Consider the following 19,798-nt stretch of genomic DNA (forward strand, 5'->3'; position numbering starts at 1 on the left):
ACTGAAGGAATCAGAGTGATGGGGTGGGGGGGGGGGGTGGGGGGGTGTCAGAGGGGCATCTCTTAGTGCAGCACCAGGCTCCTGAGCTGTCTGCTGCCAGCCAGCCGAGTGTTTAAGAGGTATTAGCGACCCAGCGGGATTCTGACAAAGATGGATGTGGGAGGCTGGTCAGGCTCTGCTGCCATGCAGCGAGAACCATTATAAATACAAGCCAGCGTGGAGTCCGGGCACGGCGGGCATGCAGCAGCACAGCCACGTCTCCATTAGCCATCACCATGAATGGGAACCACAGGGAGGGGAGAGATGACCACTAGGGCACCCTGTTTTTTAACACTAAGCTCAAAGTCCCAGGGTTAGCCAATATAGACCTTATATACAGCGGTGAGTCTCGGTAGACATTGTGCGTATACAGTTGTAATCCATTCCCTACAGCAATGCTACCAAATGTAATTGCATCATGAGAGATGTGCTCAGCGGTTGAAAAAGCCCCACATTAAGAGCTCCAGCATCACCCTTGAGTACAGACAGAAGTGTAACAAAACCTTAATGCCGACTGGAAAAAGAAGAGGGAAGGAAAGGAGAGGAGGAGTTGAAACTCACATGTAAACTGGGGTGGTAAGTGAGGACGCCATTATCGCACAGTGTGACATATTTCTTTTTCCACTCCTTGTTGAGGGATTTGCCACTTCGCTTCAGAAGGATTCCCTGTAAAAGACGAAGGAGCACAGTGAGCATATGCTCCTCTAAAAGCAGCATGGCTGATACAATGAACCATTATGGAAGTTAAATACCATAAAACAGTATCATTGCTACTACTGATATGTTATGGTGGTTACATGGAGAATTTTCTTTGTACTGCATCATAAAGCATTATCACATATGTGGAATGGCAATTAGGAGACACTATTCAAGAAACATGATGAAAACACATGAGTAAATGCAAAGAATCTTTGAAATGTTGCCATTATATACTCATCTAATAGCTGACAGGTTTGATGAAAGTTAGTTTTTCTTTTGCAACAATTTGAACATACAAAGTTAGCTAAGTTTCTATGCACAGAGCCCATTCATAAAGAGAGGCAATCCAATTTGCCAGACCTCCTCCCTGCATTCATACACATTACATGCTGAACTCTGGAAGACCTCTCAATCCTGGGATTAGAGAGTGTGATCTCCTTTCTTCAAAGCCCACTCAGCTCTTTTTCTATTCTGCTTTATCTTCTGGCGCCTTTTAAGGCCTCAGATGGTTCCCTTATCTGCTGAGTAAATCCACTGGTAAACAATGCAGTTCCTCTGCTGGAGGTGACCAAACGCTGCTGAGTGCAAGGGCCAGGAGGCTCTCTGGGGTTAAATAGTGAGGAGGGGCCCGCTTAATTAGGGGATTAAACCGGGGAAATGTTTGTGCTTTTACAGCCAGACCCTGTGTGTGTGTATGTGAGCTGAAAAGGAGGGTCAAAGGGGTAGTGTTTTTGCTGGTCAGGACCATCCTGCAGGCTTTAATCCTGATTAACACATCAGGAAGACCTGACCCTCGGTGACCTGGGCACCAGGCTGTTTGCCGACAATCATCCTAATCCAAACCCTGATTCATCTTGGCTGCATGCTGAGATTTAAGAGTGCATCTTTCATATCTTATCAATATATCTGACAGTTTGCAGCTCCTCATGAACAAGGTTTCTGTGTTGTTGTCAAGCAAATTATTTGTGATTCCGCACAACTCTTTTAATTGTTTTTGGGGGCAAACAAAACTATGCTGCTTAGTCATAAAGTGGCTAAGGATGCTACATACGCACAGGCTGTAATAAAGTCGTGGTTGGTAACTGGACACAAAAGAAACAAACAGTCGACATCCGTGTGACGAAAAAGGAAGGAGTTTTTAGGATTTTCTCCCCCACGTTTGAGCATGATTGCGATTTCACATCACCTGACAATGGGCTTGTTTATATTATAGAAACAGACAAAGCTGATGATTCATGTGCTCAGTCCTGTGATGGAATTTTGCTTTGTCAGAGGCTTTTCGCAAAAGCGGTTCCATTACTTCACACCTGCATCAGCTATTTTTTTTTATTTTTATAAACATGTCAAGTGAAAACTTCTTTGCAAGATTGAGGAACTTTCATTTCACATTATGACATTTCCATCAACCTTTCGTATTAGGATACATCAAAAAGTGAGTGAAAAAAACTTGGAGCAATTCATAAGGACGTCAGCTCAACTCAAGTGAATCTAAAATGAAGAAATTACAAGGCAAAGGCAAATATTTCCATATAAAATCCTAGATTGGACAGAAGATCTGAACCAAAATGAGCCACTGACAAAACGGAGAGAATTAAAAAGTTGCAGAACTCCGTGGTCTCGGTATATATTTTTTTCTTAATAAAGAAGAAATAATGAGCAATAAAATGAACAAATACCCCATATTTTCCAAATTCCTGAGTTGTAACTACTGATTATTTGGATGATTTTTCAGGAAGAAATATTTTGTCTTTTGATTGATAAGTTGCTGACTGCCGAGACTCATTGCAATTTAATCAATAAAAGAACTGTAAACACTTTTTAAATGGTTTTCTAATCATACAAAGTAAATGATCCAGTCAAATGGCCTCTGGCAACTTCATAATACATGTTTTACAAGCAAATTTTGTTGCTCATCTCGAGGTCTTACTGAAGCATGCACAAATCTATACACACAATCAGAGCGGTGCTTTATATTATTTATCAGAGCTGTGATGTTCGATCGATAAAGAGCTTAGACAATTGTGTGAAAAATCAACTTTTGTGTTTTATTCAAACACTTACTCATTATGGACGTTACACATGTGTCGTGTTTTATGATTGAGATAATTGGTAATAATGGCTCCATTGTTTGCAGCCGTGAATTGGGCATTGTGGTATTTATGTGATAATTTGCCATCTAAAGACAACATGTGTGGCATCCCGTGCTTCTCCTCAACACTCACACACACACACACACACACACACACACACACACACACACACACACACACACACACACACACACACACACACACACACAAAAAGAGAGATGACTCTGTCCAAGCCTGCGCGACAGAAGGAAACAGACCGATCGTCAGACGCGCTCTGTGTCCACACAATTGTCATATCTACGCGGAGGAGATAGTGTCTTTCTCTTCTTTTGTCGGATGACCAGGAGAGAAGCTGCATCCTGCCACTGTGGCTGAATGATAGGTCGGCCCTTTGTGGCACCCCATAGGAGAAGGGGGAAGAAAAAAAAAAAAAAAAGAGTTGTGTTTTGGTGTGAGTGTGCATGTTGGGATGGGAGGGGGTAAGGGGTCTGTGATGGGGCAAGAATGCTGTTGAAGAGCTGTTGGCGGCTCCTCAGCAGTGACTGCATTGTTATCCTTGCTCACTATTTTTATAGATGTGAAGGCGAAGGAAAGGGGGAGGGGGCATGCAATGTGTAATTTGGGTTGAGGGGGTAGTGGTAATTAAGCCCATATTGATACTTTGATCTCCTTGATTGTGCATTTGACTGGCCAGGAGATCAGCCAGTTACAGCCCACATCTACAGCAAAACTGCCCCCTTCAAAGAATAAGTCCTTTGTAGATAAAGAAGCTGTGTGTGTGTGTGTGTGTGTGTGTGTGTGTGTGGTTGGGGGGGTTGAGGGGAGGTTGGGTAGTGGGGGTTGGCTGCTAAAAATGAATTGGATAAGAATGCAGAATTTACAGTGACGACAGTTCAGAAGAGTGGATCTGTTTAACCTGTGAAAACCAACCTCCTGTTCAACTGCTGGAAATTACGCGGGCCCGAGCTTTACCTAGATTAGTTTAAAATGGAGCATTTGCACTACATATCTGAGTCACTTTTTAAGGATTATTATCATTATTTATTTACATTTTTTGCAGTTAACAAGCACAAATGCAATCACGATGTAAATAATCAATTTCATGCAAAAAGAAATCTTACACTTTTCTTTCATTTTCAGTGCCATAAGATATTTTATCTGTGAAATGAACGTCTACCATCCCTCACAGACATGTCATCTGATAGATATCTGTTACAAATACAAAGAGATGCTTCTGATTGAGCGAGGCAGCTCGGAAGCGTCAACCTGCCATTATTTCAGCTGGACCGAAGCCTCTGCAATTTTCTTCCAAATGGAATGAGGAGGTCTGGCTCGACAATTTAAACAGAAGGGCATTATCTTCTATCATCTGCAGGTAAAGAGGATAATATGAAGATACTGACCCTTTTGAGAAGCCCTCATATAATCATGAGTGATTACTAATCAATGTGTCCGTTACTTCTCCTCGGGTTGGAGATGGACCTTCACAAATTATCTTTACTTGGATGTTTTGTTCAGTTATAAATCTGGTCTTATTTACGACCACGTGAAAATATGAGAAATATATTAACATACATAGAAAAGAAAATGTATGAGAAAGCAATTGATGAAAACAAAATACAGATTCAAAACGATTACAAGAAACAAGAAAAATAGTTGGCGTTATAGTTATCTTCTCATGAACGGCTTCGTTTCTTGAGAAAACACTTTTTCTATTGAAAAAAAAAAAAGAAACGTGCATATATAATTATGTCTATTTAAACATCTAATGAAATTTTCAACTGATGATTACTGTCCAAGTTGATTATATGGATATGCATGAATAACCTTTAATGTCAAATTACCTACACACTTATGCAGGAGATCATGAAAGGAATATCACCTTAAAACAAATTGTTTCTTCTTTTAAGAAAAAAAAAAATCTTTATTGAAAATGAAATCCTTCAATCAAATGTAAGAGTTGTGAAGGTTAATCAAAAATTGGAATATTCTTTCACATGTGAGAGAAATTCGTGAAATACAACATCTGTTCGCCTAATATCACTATAACTAAGAGTTATTAGATTAATAACAAATGTATCATAATCACAGCAAGTTCTTAATACGATTATGATCAGGTTGTTTTAATCAATATTACTTTTAAATGCAATTAAAACAGCCTAATGTTTCCTGTAATTGTCAGTCTGAAAAAAAAAACTATGTTTATTTTGAACATCTCAAAGAAAAGTCTTCACTCCATTCAATTTGCAACATTAAAAATAAGCACAATGTGCTAGTATCTAATGACAATCTGTCATAAAAACTTTAATAGTTGCAGCTCATACTACCTTGTAATAGCCCTTGTGGCATTTGGTATGTTTTGTCGCCATCTAGTGGTTGCAATAACACATGACTACGCTCAAGTCACTGAGATTTAATCTTTACAACACAAAGTTAACACAAAGGAGCATCAGCTGAAACCAAAAAGGAATCATACTTACCCTAGGAACTATGGGTAACGTAGGGGGGAAAAAAAATCATTAAACTGCTTACCTGTTTGATAGGTATGGCTCTTCCACTGCCTATGCTGTCTGTGTTACTGTCAACGCTCTTTGCCTGTTCACTGGCTTTCCGTGACTGCAAGAGAACAAGAGAGTCAGTCAGAAACTGAAGCGACATGCTGAATACGAGGCAGGGTGGGGGCTGTGGGGTGTGAGGTGGGTGGAGTTGGGTATGATGGGGCGCGCGTGGGTGACACAGATAGAGTGGGTGTCAGGGGGTGGGCAGGTGAGGGCATTTGTGTTTTGAGCATCTTCAGTATTTGTGGAGAAACTCGGCGTTGCAAAACAAAAGTCTCAAAAGAAGCTCCAAATGAACAGACAAGCAGACCAGCAGAACAAACAGCGGTAACACCGACGTGCAAGTTTAAAGAAAGAAAAGAAAAAAACAAAAAAAACAAACCAAGACCACACTAGACACATCTCAACACATAGGAGACCAAGGACGACCACACATTGAGTCATGACTCAGCCCTGAAACCCTTTGGGAGATCCTTTCCTCTGTTTGAGACCCAGAGCAGGTCCTTAGTGAACCTGCAGACCAACTGCTGCGCTACCCAGTGAAGGATCAGCTGAGCCTTTCGTATACACACATTGATAAAGCTTTTAGGTAGGATGATAAACGGATTAGGTTAGACAGGAGAAAAAGGGAAAACGGTTATTGTAAAGAAGACTTTGGTGCTAGTAGATTCCGCCAACATTTCACCTGTAAAACCTGGTAGGACACAAATCATTTTGCAAATTCAAGCAATTTATATGTCAGAGAGGTAAGAACAGATTAACCAAAAAAAATCTGGTTATGCCTGCGGAGGGAAAAATGGTCAGACAGTGGTTATAACTTTACATAGAAATAACTCATTTAATCATAACCTTCCCACCCCAACACAAATAAAGAGATGAGGTACACATAGGTACAGACAGACATGAGTGTGTATGGTCTCACTCAGAACATGAGAAATGTCCAGTCACCAATGGAGAAGAGGTAGAGTCTGAGTTCAAGTAAACCAACTCTGGTGTTTATATTTTTTCCAACATTTTATTTTTTATGATGACTTGTTTAGCTTCTATACAGACACCATACAAAGCAAGTCACAAATTCACTTCAAAATATTCAACAGATTGAGCCAAACATTGCAGTTCCCACAAAATATAGGATGAACAATAAAGGCATTATTTCATATATTCCTTATATGTATGTACTTTTTATAGAGTACCATTGTAAATAAAATACAATACAAGATATACAGCAGTCTATTTTTTTTGTGTCAATCCGTTCATGATAGAAAAGCGATTATGCAAGAGTTCATAATCTCTGTAACAAACCCGAACTGAAAAAAACAAAAATAAATAAAAAAAATACAAATAAATTAAATTAGGTGCAAGGATAAATAACTTAAAATAAAAGAAAAACAATAATACGTGAAACTACATTCATACAAGTCGGTGCAACCCAGTTTCATTTGTTGGCAACCTTCGATATAATATCCGTCTGTAATACCTCAGCCTGACAGTCTATGCTAATTTTTATGAAGGCCTTCATAAAATTTCCAATAGTTATTCTAATCTAAAATATCTCTATGTGAATATACATTTATACCACATTGTCCAAACAACCATTCAATATGCCCTGGAAACATTAAAGAACCAAATAAAAACAGACCAAAAGAAGGAAGAACCAAAAACAACTTGGCACCTCTAGTCCTTGAGTCCTCATTTATGGAAAAAGGCAGTGTGATGTCATGTAAGGAAAGGTTGTATCCTTTGGATGGCTGGGTAACAGTTCCAAGAGTGACTTGACTGTACAGCGTGTTTTTGTATGGCGTGTCTGAATGAGAGCAAAAAGTGGAGCAGGGCAAAAAGGGGTGGATGGAGCATTTCCAGAAGAGTCCCTACAGTCTGTCTCACTTGGAGATAATTGACAGTCTACGTTGAGTGCACTCAAACACTCCAACGGATTCAACTTTAGGCTGCGTTACACGCAAAGTCCTACGGTTTCCACATGCATTACCCTAAATGCCATAAAGCACTGAGGGTAAAATAGTAACAGGCTGTTAAAGTCCTCAACCAACAATCTCCTCCCTATCAGGATTGGCAAAGCAGGGGGACTCTTTATTTTTGATCACCATGCTCTTCTAATTCAGAAGGAGTTGGAAAGCCCTTTTTGTTGAAGAAAGGTTGGAAACAGAAGCACAAATCTGCAAATATTAAAAAACAATGTCAAATGGTTATTTAATTTATTTTTTTTTAAACTTTTTTTTGTCGTTGTGTTGTTTATGTTTTGTCTCACACGCGGAGATCCAGCAACAAGTTAAGGGACTTAAGTAAGAAATGGGAAACACTAAATGGCAGACATTTATAAATGGGTTGAATTAATATGAAAGGATGCTGTGGAATGGAGTTAAGTAAGAAAGAATGTCATAATATTAATCTAAATTTCTAACAGTGTGCTTTTTAACACAAAAAGGGACAGACAGTCTCCGACGACATGAGACCACGGACAGGTTATAAAACAGATTGTTTAGAGTTGTCGACCATGGAAGCTCTAGGAAAGAATAATGTGTGCTGTGCTGACACCTAGTGGCCGAGTACAGTTATGGTCAAAACTGGCTTGAAATGATTGTGGTTGGTGAAACTGATTTGCGAAGGCGTGAAAAGATGAAGTGAGAAAAATAAAAAAAACCCAGCTGAACTGTTATAATAAAGAAGGTTTTTTTTTTCTAGCATCTACTGTTTTGGGAGCCAGATTAAAGTTGGACCAAAAATCTGCTCCCAAAACTAATTCCTTACGCTCTGAGAAACTATCAACTCAGTAAAATGCAAATAGCAAAGGATGTGTCTTTATTTCAAGAGTCCCAATGCCAGTGCCATGAATGTGACATCGCTTTACCTCAAATTTACAGCTGGATTACATATTAAAGTAATGACTGTAAGACAATCTGAGATAGATCTGTCAGAGCTCATCTACCAATGACATTAAGGCATATTTTCTTCCTTTGAGTACTTCTCTATAAACTTCCCAAATCAACATGAAGTAAACTACTCACAAGTGTGTGGGCTGGTAATATGAACAGCAACCTGTGATCTCTCAGTGACTTGCAGGACTTATATATTTATTTTTAAAACAGAAAAACTAGGAAGGGGGACATCCTCGACACAGTTGTGTTGATGAAACATTTTCTCTTTCTGATGTTTGGTTAAATGGCAAAAAGCTTTAGCACTGCAAGTCTTCCTCTCCTGAGCCCACTGCACGCTTCAAGTGTCACTGAAGAAATGTCGACATTGCCCCGTTAACTTTCCGTCCTCCTCCTCCTCCTCCTCCTCCTCCACCCTCACCCTCCCTCTTCCCACCCCCGGCTTGTTGCTCCTCAGAAGGTCATGAGCTGAAACTCCCGCTCGGCTTGCCACTCTGGCACCCACACCGGGTAGGTGGCGTGCTTCGGCATCTCCATGACGCGGACGGGGAGAGGCTCATTTCTCTGGTGGACATGGTTAGTCACTACCTAGCGGGGGGGAAGGGAGACAACAAGGGGAACTAGCACACAGGCCGTACTGCTCAGAAGCCACAGAACCTGCGGCTACCACAGCAGCTTGAGTAAAAGGATGAAGACAGTAGGAGAAAAAGAGGAGGGGGGATAGATAGGAAGGATAGAGAAAGAGTTAGCTAGAAGGAGAAAGGAGTGAGGGCAGGCGGCAGGAGAGATACAGAGAACATGGGTGAGGGGGAAGAAGACTGGTGGGGGAGAGGGGAATTTTCAGAGGTGGGCAAAGGCTAGGTGTACAAAGGGGAGTCAAAAGAAGACACATCTCATGTAGCCTGAGCTTTGTCTCATAAAGCACACCAGTTCTGGAGTAGAAAACATTAAAGCGGTACGTCTGCTGGGAATTTGACAACTCGTGGTAGGTTTCCCTCTTGGCACCAAAAAGCCATCCACAAAATTGCTTGCGTTGATTAAAACATTTTAGCAGACCCTCCAGTGCCTGGGGAGGCTCAGATCTGGCTACACAAGATTGGGAAAGGCTTAACAGCAAAGAAGAGTACTGGAAAAAGAGGGAGGTGAGAGAAGGAAAGAGGGAACAGGCTGGGTAGAAGAGAAGGGCAGAGGCTACGAGTAAAAGACAAGCTTAGGACAGCAAAGGAAATTAGAGTGGTTAGTGCACACATATGCTACTGGTTAGAGCAAAGGGCAAATGTGACAGGACATGGGGGTAAAGAGCAGGCAGACAGGGGTCGGGATACTGGTGTGGTAGTTAATCTTGTAATTTGAAATCTAATGTGAGCCCAAATGAAAGTATGTTTGGTGGGGATTGGCGATCTGTCTAGATTTAATGAGATGATCAGTGGGCAGTTGTTGAAGGCTGCAGGCATGCGTTATTAGCAGCATGTAAACAGGCCATAGGTTGGCTTGGCTTTTCAGTTTATCTTGATGGAGCAGGAGAATGGGTGGTTTGTTGCTGCCATCTCTCCCCAAAAGGGAAGTCACTGCAAAGAAAGGATCTAGCAAAAATAAGAGGGGTGGGGGATGGGAGGTCAAAGATTTAGACAACGCTGAGGGCCCAGTTTGTTATGGGTAAGATGAGAAACTTAATCCACTCACTACATCCAATCAGAAAAAAACAAGGACATAAAGAAAGATGATGGTTTTTTTTTGTTTTCTTTTTTATTTCCACAGTGCTTATCTTTGATATTTGCTTCAAGGTTGAATTTTTTTTAGGGCATTTCGGGGATCTAAAATGAGATCTAATGAGTCTTTTTCTCCTCTGCCCATTGAGCTGTGTGAACAAGGCGCCGTCTTTGCCAGCATCGTAGGCAAGGAGAGGTGGCTTGGATGCATGATGAGCTACCTGTCTCCCTCTGGTGGAAAAAGTGTGCTTGGCAACATGCCTTCTAGTAGTGTGAGTGGGCGTTGCTTTGCATCAGCTGTCGCATACTTACTGTGAAAATGTTGGAGCGGCGCTTCGACTGCTTGCGGATGGGCGTGGGCGTGTTGGAGGCAGCGATGGTCTCAATGCGCATCTCCCGCTGACTTATGCTGGGGGTGGAGGGAACAGAGGAGGAGTAGTCGCTGAATGCACCCCCACCGTTGGCCGCCTGGGGAGCAAGGGAGATTAAGAGGAACCGACAGAATCAGAGGAGAGGAGGAGAGAGGGATTGTAAAGAACAGGGAAATGAAAGCAGGTCAGTTAAGGATGATGTGACGTGGACACGATTTCCCACACTCAAAAAGTGAGCGATCATCGTGAGAGCAGTTACATAAAGGAGAATTTACTTTTTTTTTTTTCTAAAGTGCATGAAGAATAGAGTGCGATAAGTAAAACAGAGTGCAATCTGTCAATAATGTGTAAGGGTCTTACCTGGTTAATGTGAACAGAGGGGATGGAGGCGGCGGGTACTGATGAGTGGCTGGGAGAGTTAGGGAGGGATTTGCATGGACCAATAGAGAGCTGCTGCTTTTTCCTCATGGCCACAACCTTCTGTGCAACTGGAGGAAAACACACAGTAACAGACTATTCACTGGTGATTTATGCAGAAACCGTAAAAGCTAGAGTCCTACTGAGCATGTTTCTCTGCACTGTTAAGTCACAATTCTCCATTCTGGGACATTCATTGAACAACAGTGAATTGAAGAGCAACAAATCTGCCATGCAGCAATAAAAACCTTTGCTTCAAGACAATACTTCTGGGAGACAAGAGTGCAAAGTGAAATAGGCTGTAATAGTGTCTGGCTTGTTCATAACTTGCATTACTAATTATTGATAAGCCATTTTTTTGTGTGTGCTTACTCTGTACGCTTACTACAATCTTCTCTTCTCTTATTTAATTTGCAGTAATTTTAGTCAAAGTGACAGTCCAACATTTCTTAGCTCCCTTTGTATTAATGCAACTGGATTTATACCATCCAGGGACTTCTGTTTTCAGTTAACTGCCTTTGAAGTACACAGAAAATCTTCCCACTTGAATGTGGCACAGCGCACACACTGAAATGATCTGAACAAAGATCCACATATCAAGCGTCTTGTCGTTTTTGTCAGAAACACCGTCAGGTTGTTGTTGTGAGTGTCTGGCAACAGTATGGATTTAATTTCATCAGTAAACCAAAACTTGGCAGAATAATGGTTAAAAACAAACACTTTCACGTTGCCACTTTGACACCTTGGACTGCAGTCGCTTCAGTGTTCTTGCTCAATATTTGACCTGTTTCGAATATTATGGTCCTTATATGTGGACCCTAAAATATAGAAAATAAAACACTCCAATTTTACTATAACTGTAACACTGCCAAGGGAGAGAGAGCCAAGAGGCTATTTCCTCACCTGAGAGGACAAAAACTGATGTGTGAATTTGCATCCTTGACACTTTTGCCTGTAAGCAAAAACTGACAAAATGCCTACGAACTGCTGAGTAATGGGATGCACCAAAAACATGGTAACCAGCCCAGAGCTTCATTTTTATGAGCAGGAAAACTGAAAATAAAGTGAGCCTTTAATAAGACTCAAGAGTTTGCAAACATCAACAGGAAAGACTGTGGGATTCTGCTACATGGCATAACTATGTGAGATGCAAGAATGGTGCAACTGTTAACCAAATCTCAGTTGATGTTTGTTTGATTAAATGATGATCTAAACTTTTCTTTTTGTCTTTTTTTTATAGATTGTTACAGGCATTTTGTTAGTGTTGCCTCATTTTAGTCGGCCTCTCGCTCTGGTCCATGTGCCTAATGTTCTAGCTTTTCAGAGCATACAAAATATTGTAAAAATGATGAGTATTATCTCACCTCAGGACTGTTCCTGATGTAAACTGCAGTGATAATAAATAATGCATTAATTCATAATGCTAGGAGGTTTCACTCAAGTCTAGTCTAAGTGTTTAAAGCGAAGAAAGAAAACTATTTCTTGTTTCTCCTTCAAAGGAACACTTGAACAACACACATTAGCTGAACCACTATGGGTCATTTGTTTTTCAGTCAGGTGAAAAGGAGCACAGTGCTTAAGCATATCTCCTTTGGGGAAAAAAAGGCCACTCCATTTTCAGAAAAAGTAATAATGCAAAATGATACCTGCAATTTTTTTCTGTCCTTCACTGAGCCCTACAGTGTGATTTTGGCCAAATGAGTATTATAACCATGCAAATGGGCTGATTTGCTATGCTATGCAGTAGATGCAAACCCTCATTTAATTCACAGCACGCTCGATTGGGTGGAGTGGGATGGAGGGAGGGAAGGAAGGAGGGGAGGCGATGTTAACGGCTGCGTGACGTGAATTAGCATTGAGAGGCAGAGAGATGATCTGAAGACGCACCGACAGCTGGGACCATAATGCCTGGCTGCCTGCTGCACCATGGAAAATACAGAGAGAAGGCAGCAGTGATACAGTGCGACTTCTCCAGAAAGCCAGCACTCATTTCATAATTTCAAATTGGGCTTCAGGAAGCAATTAGGGCAGGAAGGGAAGACAACCTGTGCATTAAAAGCAGCTGAAATCCACAGTGAAAACTGTGTTACATATTCAGATGTTTTCTGAAGAGATGACAGACTCTCTACGGAGCTGCAGCATTGAGGGGGAAGTTTGTTTTTTTTAAACCTTATTTCTGGCATAGAATACGTTCATTTACTCACCGATAACACTTTGGTGAAAGTCGGCGCCCTTCGGAAGATATTTAGATCACTCGAGATCCACGTATATCCATATAACAGGAGTGAACAGGGCATAGACAATACAGCCTCTAAATAAGGCATTACCCGTCTTTATTTCACCAAGGACCCCGACTTTCACCAAACTGTTATCAGTGAGTAGATGAACGTATTTTATGCCAGAAATAAGGTCCAGGTTTAAAAAAAAAAAAAACTTCTCCTTTAAGGGATAATGTGCCAGAGCTGAAACAGCCGGTTCCCAAACTCTTAAGAGTTTTAGGAGACAAACAAGTCAACTTTTTTATTGGTTTCTCGCAGGTGCCACATTTGCATTCATGATTTTAATTCCGCATTAATAATTGTACTGTTGACATTTGTGTTTAACCGACTTTGAACTGAAACAACCATCGTAATAAAAAGGAACTTTTAACACAGATAAGCAAGCATAGCCCATATATATATATATATATATATATATATATAAAAAGCTCATGCATCACAATTTTTTTGTTACTATCACTCATTATTTTGTGCCCATTTTAGTTTTGCCAAATTACTTTTGTTCAAAGTAAATCTCTTGTGTGAACTCTGTGTATCATATTCATGATCTAGTTAGTTTCTAACAGAGGGCACAGTTGAGTAATCACAGTTTCAGATGTTGGAAAAGACCCAGTACCCTAGAGCTGTATGTGGCACGATAAGTGTTTATTTGGGAAATTGTCAAGAATTGCGTAGTCTTTCTGAAATGCTTGTCAGAACAGAAATTCTTACTCTGAAACTTGGCTTGTTCAAATGTTTAAATGAGGGCTTACAATAATTCTGATCAAAGTGGTGCGGTTAAGAGTGAACCCTAAGACTTATATGATAATATGAAATATAATTTACGAATGTCATATAAGAGTTAAAATAATCGTCCAAGGTCTGAGCAGATTCCACTCAATGCAATTACCAAGGTTTTGTTATTTTATCTAAAGATATTCCAGGTAATATTAACTAATACAAAATTGTGCCACTTTGTCTCTAATGCAGCTGCCTCTCTTGACTAATGTCCAGCTGTATATCAGCTCAAAGTATCTGCTATTGGTTTCATTGATGACTGCATCTGTAGCAGCCTCTATGCATTTTTTCTTTTTGTAATAGAGAGGCTAAAACCAATGAGTTTTGAGCACTTTCATTTTTAAATTTGCTTGCATGATAATCCATTTATTATTTACAAAGTAACGTTTTTTTTCAATTAAGTAATTGCGTCACAGTCCAGGGAAGTTAGCTCATCAAGTTTGTAAATTAGAGCTATGGCCTTCACAGTGAAGCACCATATGCAATAGTCTTTATTTCTATACTTTATTAAAACCATGCCTTGTACTTCCTGTCAAACCCATGTGCACTTCTTCAAACACTCTCTCTCACCATCCTGGAAGACTCTCTCCACATTCAGGCCATAGGTGGAGCAGGTCTCATAGTATGTGCAGCGCTTCAGGTCGTTCGACAACTTTCTGGCCCGCGAGTCATCAATCACTCTGGGGTTGGCAGCGCTGATTGCATCTAACAGACCATGGTAATAGAAAAAGGTTAATCAAATTAAAATGTAATATCAAGTACTGCCTGTTTAAAGACTCCATAGTTACAGCAATACAAATCATACGTATATGGATATCAGACATAGATCAAACACCTTGTGTTCCAACGAGTACCATGGGCACCTCAGCTGTGTTTCTGTAGCTGGATAGGCGCAAAAAGTAATTGTAGACTGTCTGAAAGCTGATCTCATCCTCCAGGCTAAAGACGAAAACCACCGCATCCACCCAGGCAGCGAACTAAGGGCAGAGCAGAGATAGCGTGTTGAAACCACCTCATTGTTTGCGTTAGATCCAGTTATAAAGCATGAATACGAGCACGGTTTTGCACGCTGTCAACATATACAGAAACTGTTGCATAAATATGAAAAACTCAAGAGCACTTAAAAAACAAACGATGCAAATAAACATTTTATTTATAGATTATGAAAAAAAAACATGTAAATGCAGTTTTTTTTTTTTATAAGATCACAGATGTTCCATATTATCTTGTCACTGTACATCATAAATACAGACAGAAGGGGGCAGTGTTGCAACATCTGTGGTACACCGAATGGCTTGAGTTGAAGTAAAGGACCACAACAAAGTGCGATGTCAGATTTAACACCACTACTGAATCTCCATCTATTTTCTGTTTTCCCACTGCTATCATAATCCAGGAGCTTCTGTATTATCTGCGTCACGTAGCTTCATAATACTGCTGAGTTTAGAGTTTATGATCAAACGGCTGAGAAAGCTCTCCCTTGAGGGGAGAAAATCAATAATCAGCATGCATTCAGGGAAAAAAGGCTCAGCACACACCTGATTATTAGTAACCGAGACAAGCTGGTAACAAATTGTTCTCCTCTATCACGCTCTTCTTCATTCAGCCTTCACACTGGCCAACACCCCTATATGGAGTGAATGGCAAATAAAGCCTCTGAGCCACAACTCTGAGTGGGAACATAATGGAGGCCTTTAATTATGCCACTAATTATACAGGCAGCTGACGACTGAGCCGAACTCATCTCTATTCCCTTATCTTGCTGTGCGCAATGCAAGCATAAGTCGGATCTTTGCCAGGCCAGGCAACGGTAGCTGCTGCAGGAGCTGCGTGGTAAATTCGACAGAAACAGGGAAGCCTGTAACTGAAACCACACGCAAGTCTGCATGTACTCTCCACGGCTGGGCTTTGATACTTTAGCATCAATTGAATCCAACAATTACATGCATACACTTTCAAATGTATCAAATCTCTTTTGGGATTAATTTGTTAAACCAGTTGAAGCAACAAAAAAAAAATAAAAAAAATACCCAAATGGTTCTATAATAATGAGAAATTGAAAAACTCACTTGACAGCTTTTTAGTGATTACACAAAGATATATTTTTTTCTAGCCTGCTTTGGGATATAAACAAAGTAGTGATACAATAATCACCTTCAAAATTAATCAAAGCATGCCCTCCACAGGCATATGGAGCAACAATAGTAGTCAATTGTTTCTAAACATCACACAAAGGTGTTCAAAATTCCCATTAGTTTGAGTTCTATTCTGCTCCCATGAACTCCTTAGATAAATATATTGCTCTTTAGATGCTTCATATCTGTGTTCACATCTGATGCCTCTTAACACTTCTACTCCAGTAACTTTTAGAGCATCCTCTTCTTTCAGCAATTACTCTCAAGGGTCGCCCCAAGGCATATCTTCCGTTTCCATCTCTTTAAGTCTGGATCTTCCTTTGTCATGCCATCAAGCTAGCTCACAGAATACTATCTGACCCGAGCTATTCCTCTTATATAATCATTCATATCTTGTCCATCTTTGTCGCATAAATCTAAGCATTTTCTTTTCAGCTACTTTCAACTCTGCCTTATCTCTTCTCATCAGTTATTGGTCTCATCCTTTGCTTATAAACCTTCCCTATGACTCTTGTAGGTATTCCTCTGTCACAAAGCACCTACATTCTTCTCCACCCACTCCACCGGGCCAGTATTGTCTTCTTTACCTGTCTATTAAAACCCCCTGTTCATTTGACCCAAGTATCTAAAATACCACCCTAGCATCCCAGTCTTTCAGCTGTTCTCCCTTCAGGCACATGTATCCCATCCTGATCCTAACTTTTATTCTATTCTCTCCAGAGCATACCTGCACCTCTACAGAATCTCAGCGAGCTCACGACTCCCAGTAAAATGTAGTGTCATCTGTGAACATGATAAACCACTGGGACTCTTGCTTGATCTTGTTCATCACCTTGTCCATTACCATGCATCATCGCCCCTTCATTTAAAAGGATAATGCACTTTTTGTGCCACATAATATTCCTTACGAACAACAGAATCCTGATTTTGTGCAGTCACTGACTCTTGAAGACTTTATAAAGACCTGTTGGACTCCCAATTCCAGGTCCATTTATGCACTACAAGAGCTGGGAGTGAGATGCAAGACCGTAGACTGTACATTAAGATTGATTTAGTCTCTAAGCCTTAAAAGTAAGGCCAGTGTGGGTGTGTTTTAAACTTACATTTCTTTCTAATGACCAGCATAAGGCAATTATTGTTGCAAAAAAAAAAAAAGAAAAAAAGAAAGAAATTCACAATGAGTATGAGAAGAACTAATATTTAGTTGACTTTTTCCTAATGACTATGTTTTCGGTTGCAAGTTGCTGCCCAGTTTTTTATCGATGTGTTCTTTCTCCTAGAAGAAAAACACAGGGTGCTGTCACAATGCTCCTAACAGAGGGAAGTATTGGTCTGTCTCAAAAAGAACTTGTAGGTATGACTATTCAAAGACAGTTTCCACCGGACACGTGTCGAAGCTTTAGAGCAGAGGCAACTTTTGAATAGTCTGCACTCTTACCTGCAACTCTGGGGGTCCTCCTTCATCTCTGATCAGAAGTAGGTAGCTCTGTCCATCCACAACAATTTCTTTCTTAAAACGTCCACCTGAGGATGAGACATTATTAGTGCCTGCAGGAGGGTTCCAAGTGGAATAAAAACACTGACACATTTTACACTCATTAATCAGTAAAAAATAAATAAATGAAAAATGAACATACAAAAGAGCCAAATAAACTGAAATTGGAAAATCAAAACACAGCTTGAGATTGCTCATGAAAGTTTGGGCAGATGCGTAAGTTTAAGTGCAGTCTCTCAATTTAAACCTCCTTAAATGCAGTGTTGTCAGGATCATATGCCAACAGGAAACCAGGTCCCTCTGGAGCCAATTATGTAGGCGAGAAATTGCCATTTAGCATGTCTAATGCACAGCTGCTGAAGGACCCAGCTCAGTGCCACTATCACCGTGCTGCGACAAGACACGGAAAGGCCAAACTTTCACTCCACAAACATTATCAGGCTGCTTATTCTGTCTTCCCACACTTCCCTGCGCGAGCTGCTTGTTTTCTCAACATAGTTTACTGCCCTATAATGAAACCTTAATATAGACAACCGTAACCATTTCAACAAAGAGGATAAAAGGTTGGAAAAGAATGGGGATGAAATATGACTGAAAAATACTTTATTCTTAACTCTTGTACATGAGGTCATATAACATCAACAGGATAGTAGAGCGTAACACTTGGCTAACATGCAGCCCCGAGTTTCTCTCCTCTTTCCATTTCTTTCCTGACACAAATGCATTTTCCTTGCCGCTAGCAAAGCCAGCTGCAGATAAGGAAGAGACCAATGGGAGAGCCACACAGTAAATTAAATTTAGCATATCATTTGAATAGTCTGCGATCCTGCGGAGATTAAAAACATTCAAATGAGAGAGTTGCAAGGCTAGAGATGTCCCAGGGAGTAAAAACGGTGCCTTATGAATACGAAATTATCCTAAGAGCAATTTGACAGAGTTGAATAATGCAAAACTTTGAAAAGCTCGCAGAATGAGCATGGAAATTGTCCAAAAAGTGATTCTGAGAACAGCAGACTCGCACATAGAATAAAAGTACATCTCTTACACTTGTCTTGGAAATTCAAAAGATCTTACTATGATCGGGGAAAAGTGTTGGAGATCTTGCTGTTTAACCAGTCTATTAGAAACTAAGGATCCCACATCACAGAGGGGGGCAAAAGGCTATGCAGTAGCCAGGGGCTGTAATTTTTAACAGACGGACAGTATTTCCTATGTCAGCAAGCAATAGATATCCACTTGAGCCATACTTCTACCCTACTAAGTCCACTTTAGCCTGCATGGCAAATATGGGATTCTCCCAGCCTCTTGCAGGGGCTTTCAAACCCTGTTTGGATTCCGGTTGTGTAACAGAGAGAGATTGATGAAACCCCAGCCAGATTTTTCTCTTTATTTATTTATTTCACAAAAGTCACAGAGCTTTGGAGCTTTTCAGACAAAGGAATGAAAGACTCTGCATATGCATGTTTGAATCGTGTTTAAAAAGACGAGAAGGATCTCATTACACACTGGGATCAGACCGATACAGAAAACCAGAGATTTATCAGAGCATAGAGTTATGGACGCTGGCAGCATACGCAGGAAGAGATTATGGAGAGGACACTCAGAAACCAGTAATGTGATAAAAGCATATGGCTGTGGTGAAAACAGGGAAGGGAAACATTTCCATTACATAATCATTCGAGATGCTGATATCTTCATCTAGAGCTGAACCAATATCATGCATTCAAGGAGAAAGCCCGTGCACTGAATAAATGAGGCAGACTACCACACTCTTTAGCATGACGAAAGCGAATTCCAAGTTATTTGAATTTGCGTTTAAAAACAGGCGACTAACACCCATGTATACAGAGAGATGGCAAGTTTGTCGGCATGGTTAACAAGCAGCAAGCATACTCTGCTTTACACGGAGGCTTAAACCTTGACACAGAGCCACAATCCGACGGAGCTCCATCTGGTGTTGCCATAGCAACACACCCCAGTACCTTTTTTCAGATATCATAGCAAAAGCTCAGGAACAAAACGGTGAAGAAACAGCCACAGCTCAACCTTCCTCTGCTGGGCGACGCTTCTGCAATGTAAATACTCAAACTGGAGTACAGCCTGTGCTAAAGCACAGAAGAAGCACAGAGAGCCCGAGCAGTTGCTCTTCGCGATACAGGTATGTTGTATCGCATCAACTCGCAGCTATGTAAAAGGACACGCAGACACATCTGACCCGACATGTTTCCTTGATTAAAGCGGCAACTCTCAGCTCTGTTTTTCCAGCATTTCCACCATTGATTTCTCATGGACTAATTAAGCTATGGAGATTTTTTTTTCTTCCTTGGTGTAGCGAAGA

General features: G+C 40.6%; 1 protein-coding gene across 5 annotated transcripts in view; it reads right to left on the bottom strand.

Annotated features, from left to right (window-relative positions):
* The window catches only part of agap3 (ArfGAP with GTPase domain, ankyrin repeat and PH domain 3), a 123,778-nt gene that overhangs the window by 42,936 nt on the left and 61,044 nt on the right, over positions 1–19,798 (bottom strand). For 4 of the 5 annotated variants that reach the window (XM_075483218.1, XM_075483220.1, XM_075483219.1 and 1 more), the window contains 7 exons: positions 17,404–17,489; positions 14,666–14,807; positions 14,401–14,535; positions 10,718–10,845; positions 10,299–10,454; positions 5,361–5,444; positions 601–705 (listed from right to left, as the gene is read on the bottom strand). In XM_075483218.1, the coding sequence (XP_075339333.1) occupies positions 601–705; positions 5,361–5,444; positions 10,299–10,454; positions 10,718–10,845; positions 14,401–14,535; positions 14,666–14,807; positions 17,404–17,489 (836 nt within the window). Of the gene's footprint in view, positions 1–600; positions 706–5,360; positions 5,445–6,381; positions 7,561–10,298; positions 10,455–10,717; positions 10,846–14,400; positions 14,536–14,665; positions 14,808–17,403; positions 17,490–19,798 lie in introns of those variants that run through there. The other variant, XM_075483221.1, reaches the window with a different exon arrangement.

This window comes from Odontesthes bonariensis, chromosome 14, assembly GCF_027942865.1.
Source record: "Odontesthes bonariensis isolate fOdoBon6 chromosome 14, fOdoBon6.hap1, whole genome shotgun sequence".
In the NCBI taxonomy this organism is placed as follows: domain Eukaryota; kingdom Metazoa; phylum Chordata; class Actinopteri; order Atheriniformes; family Atherinopsidae; genus Odontesthes; species Odontesthes bonariensis.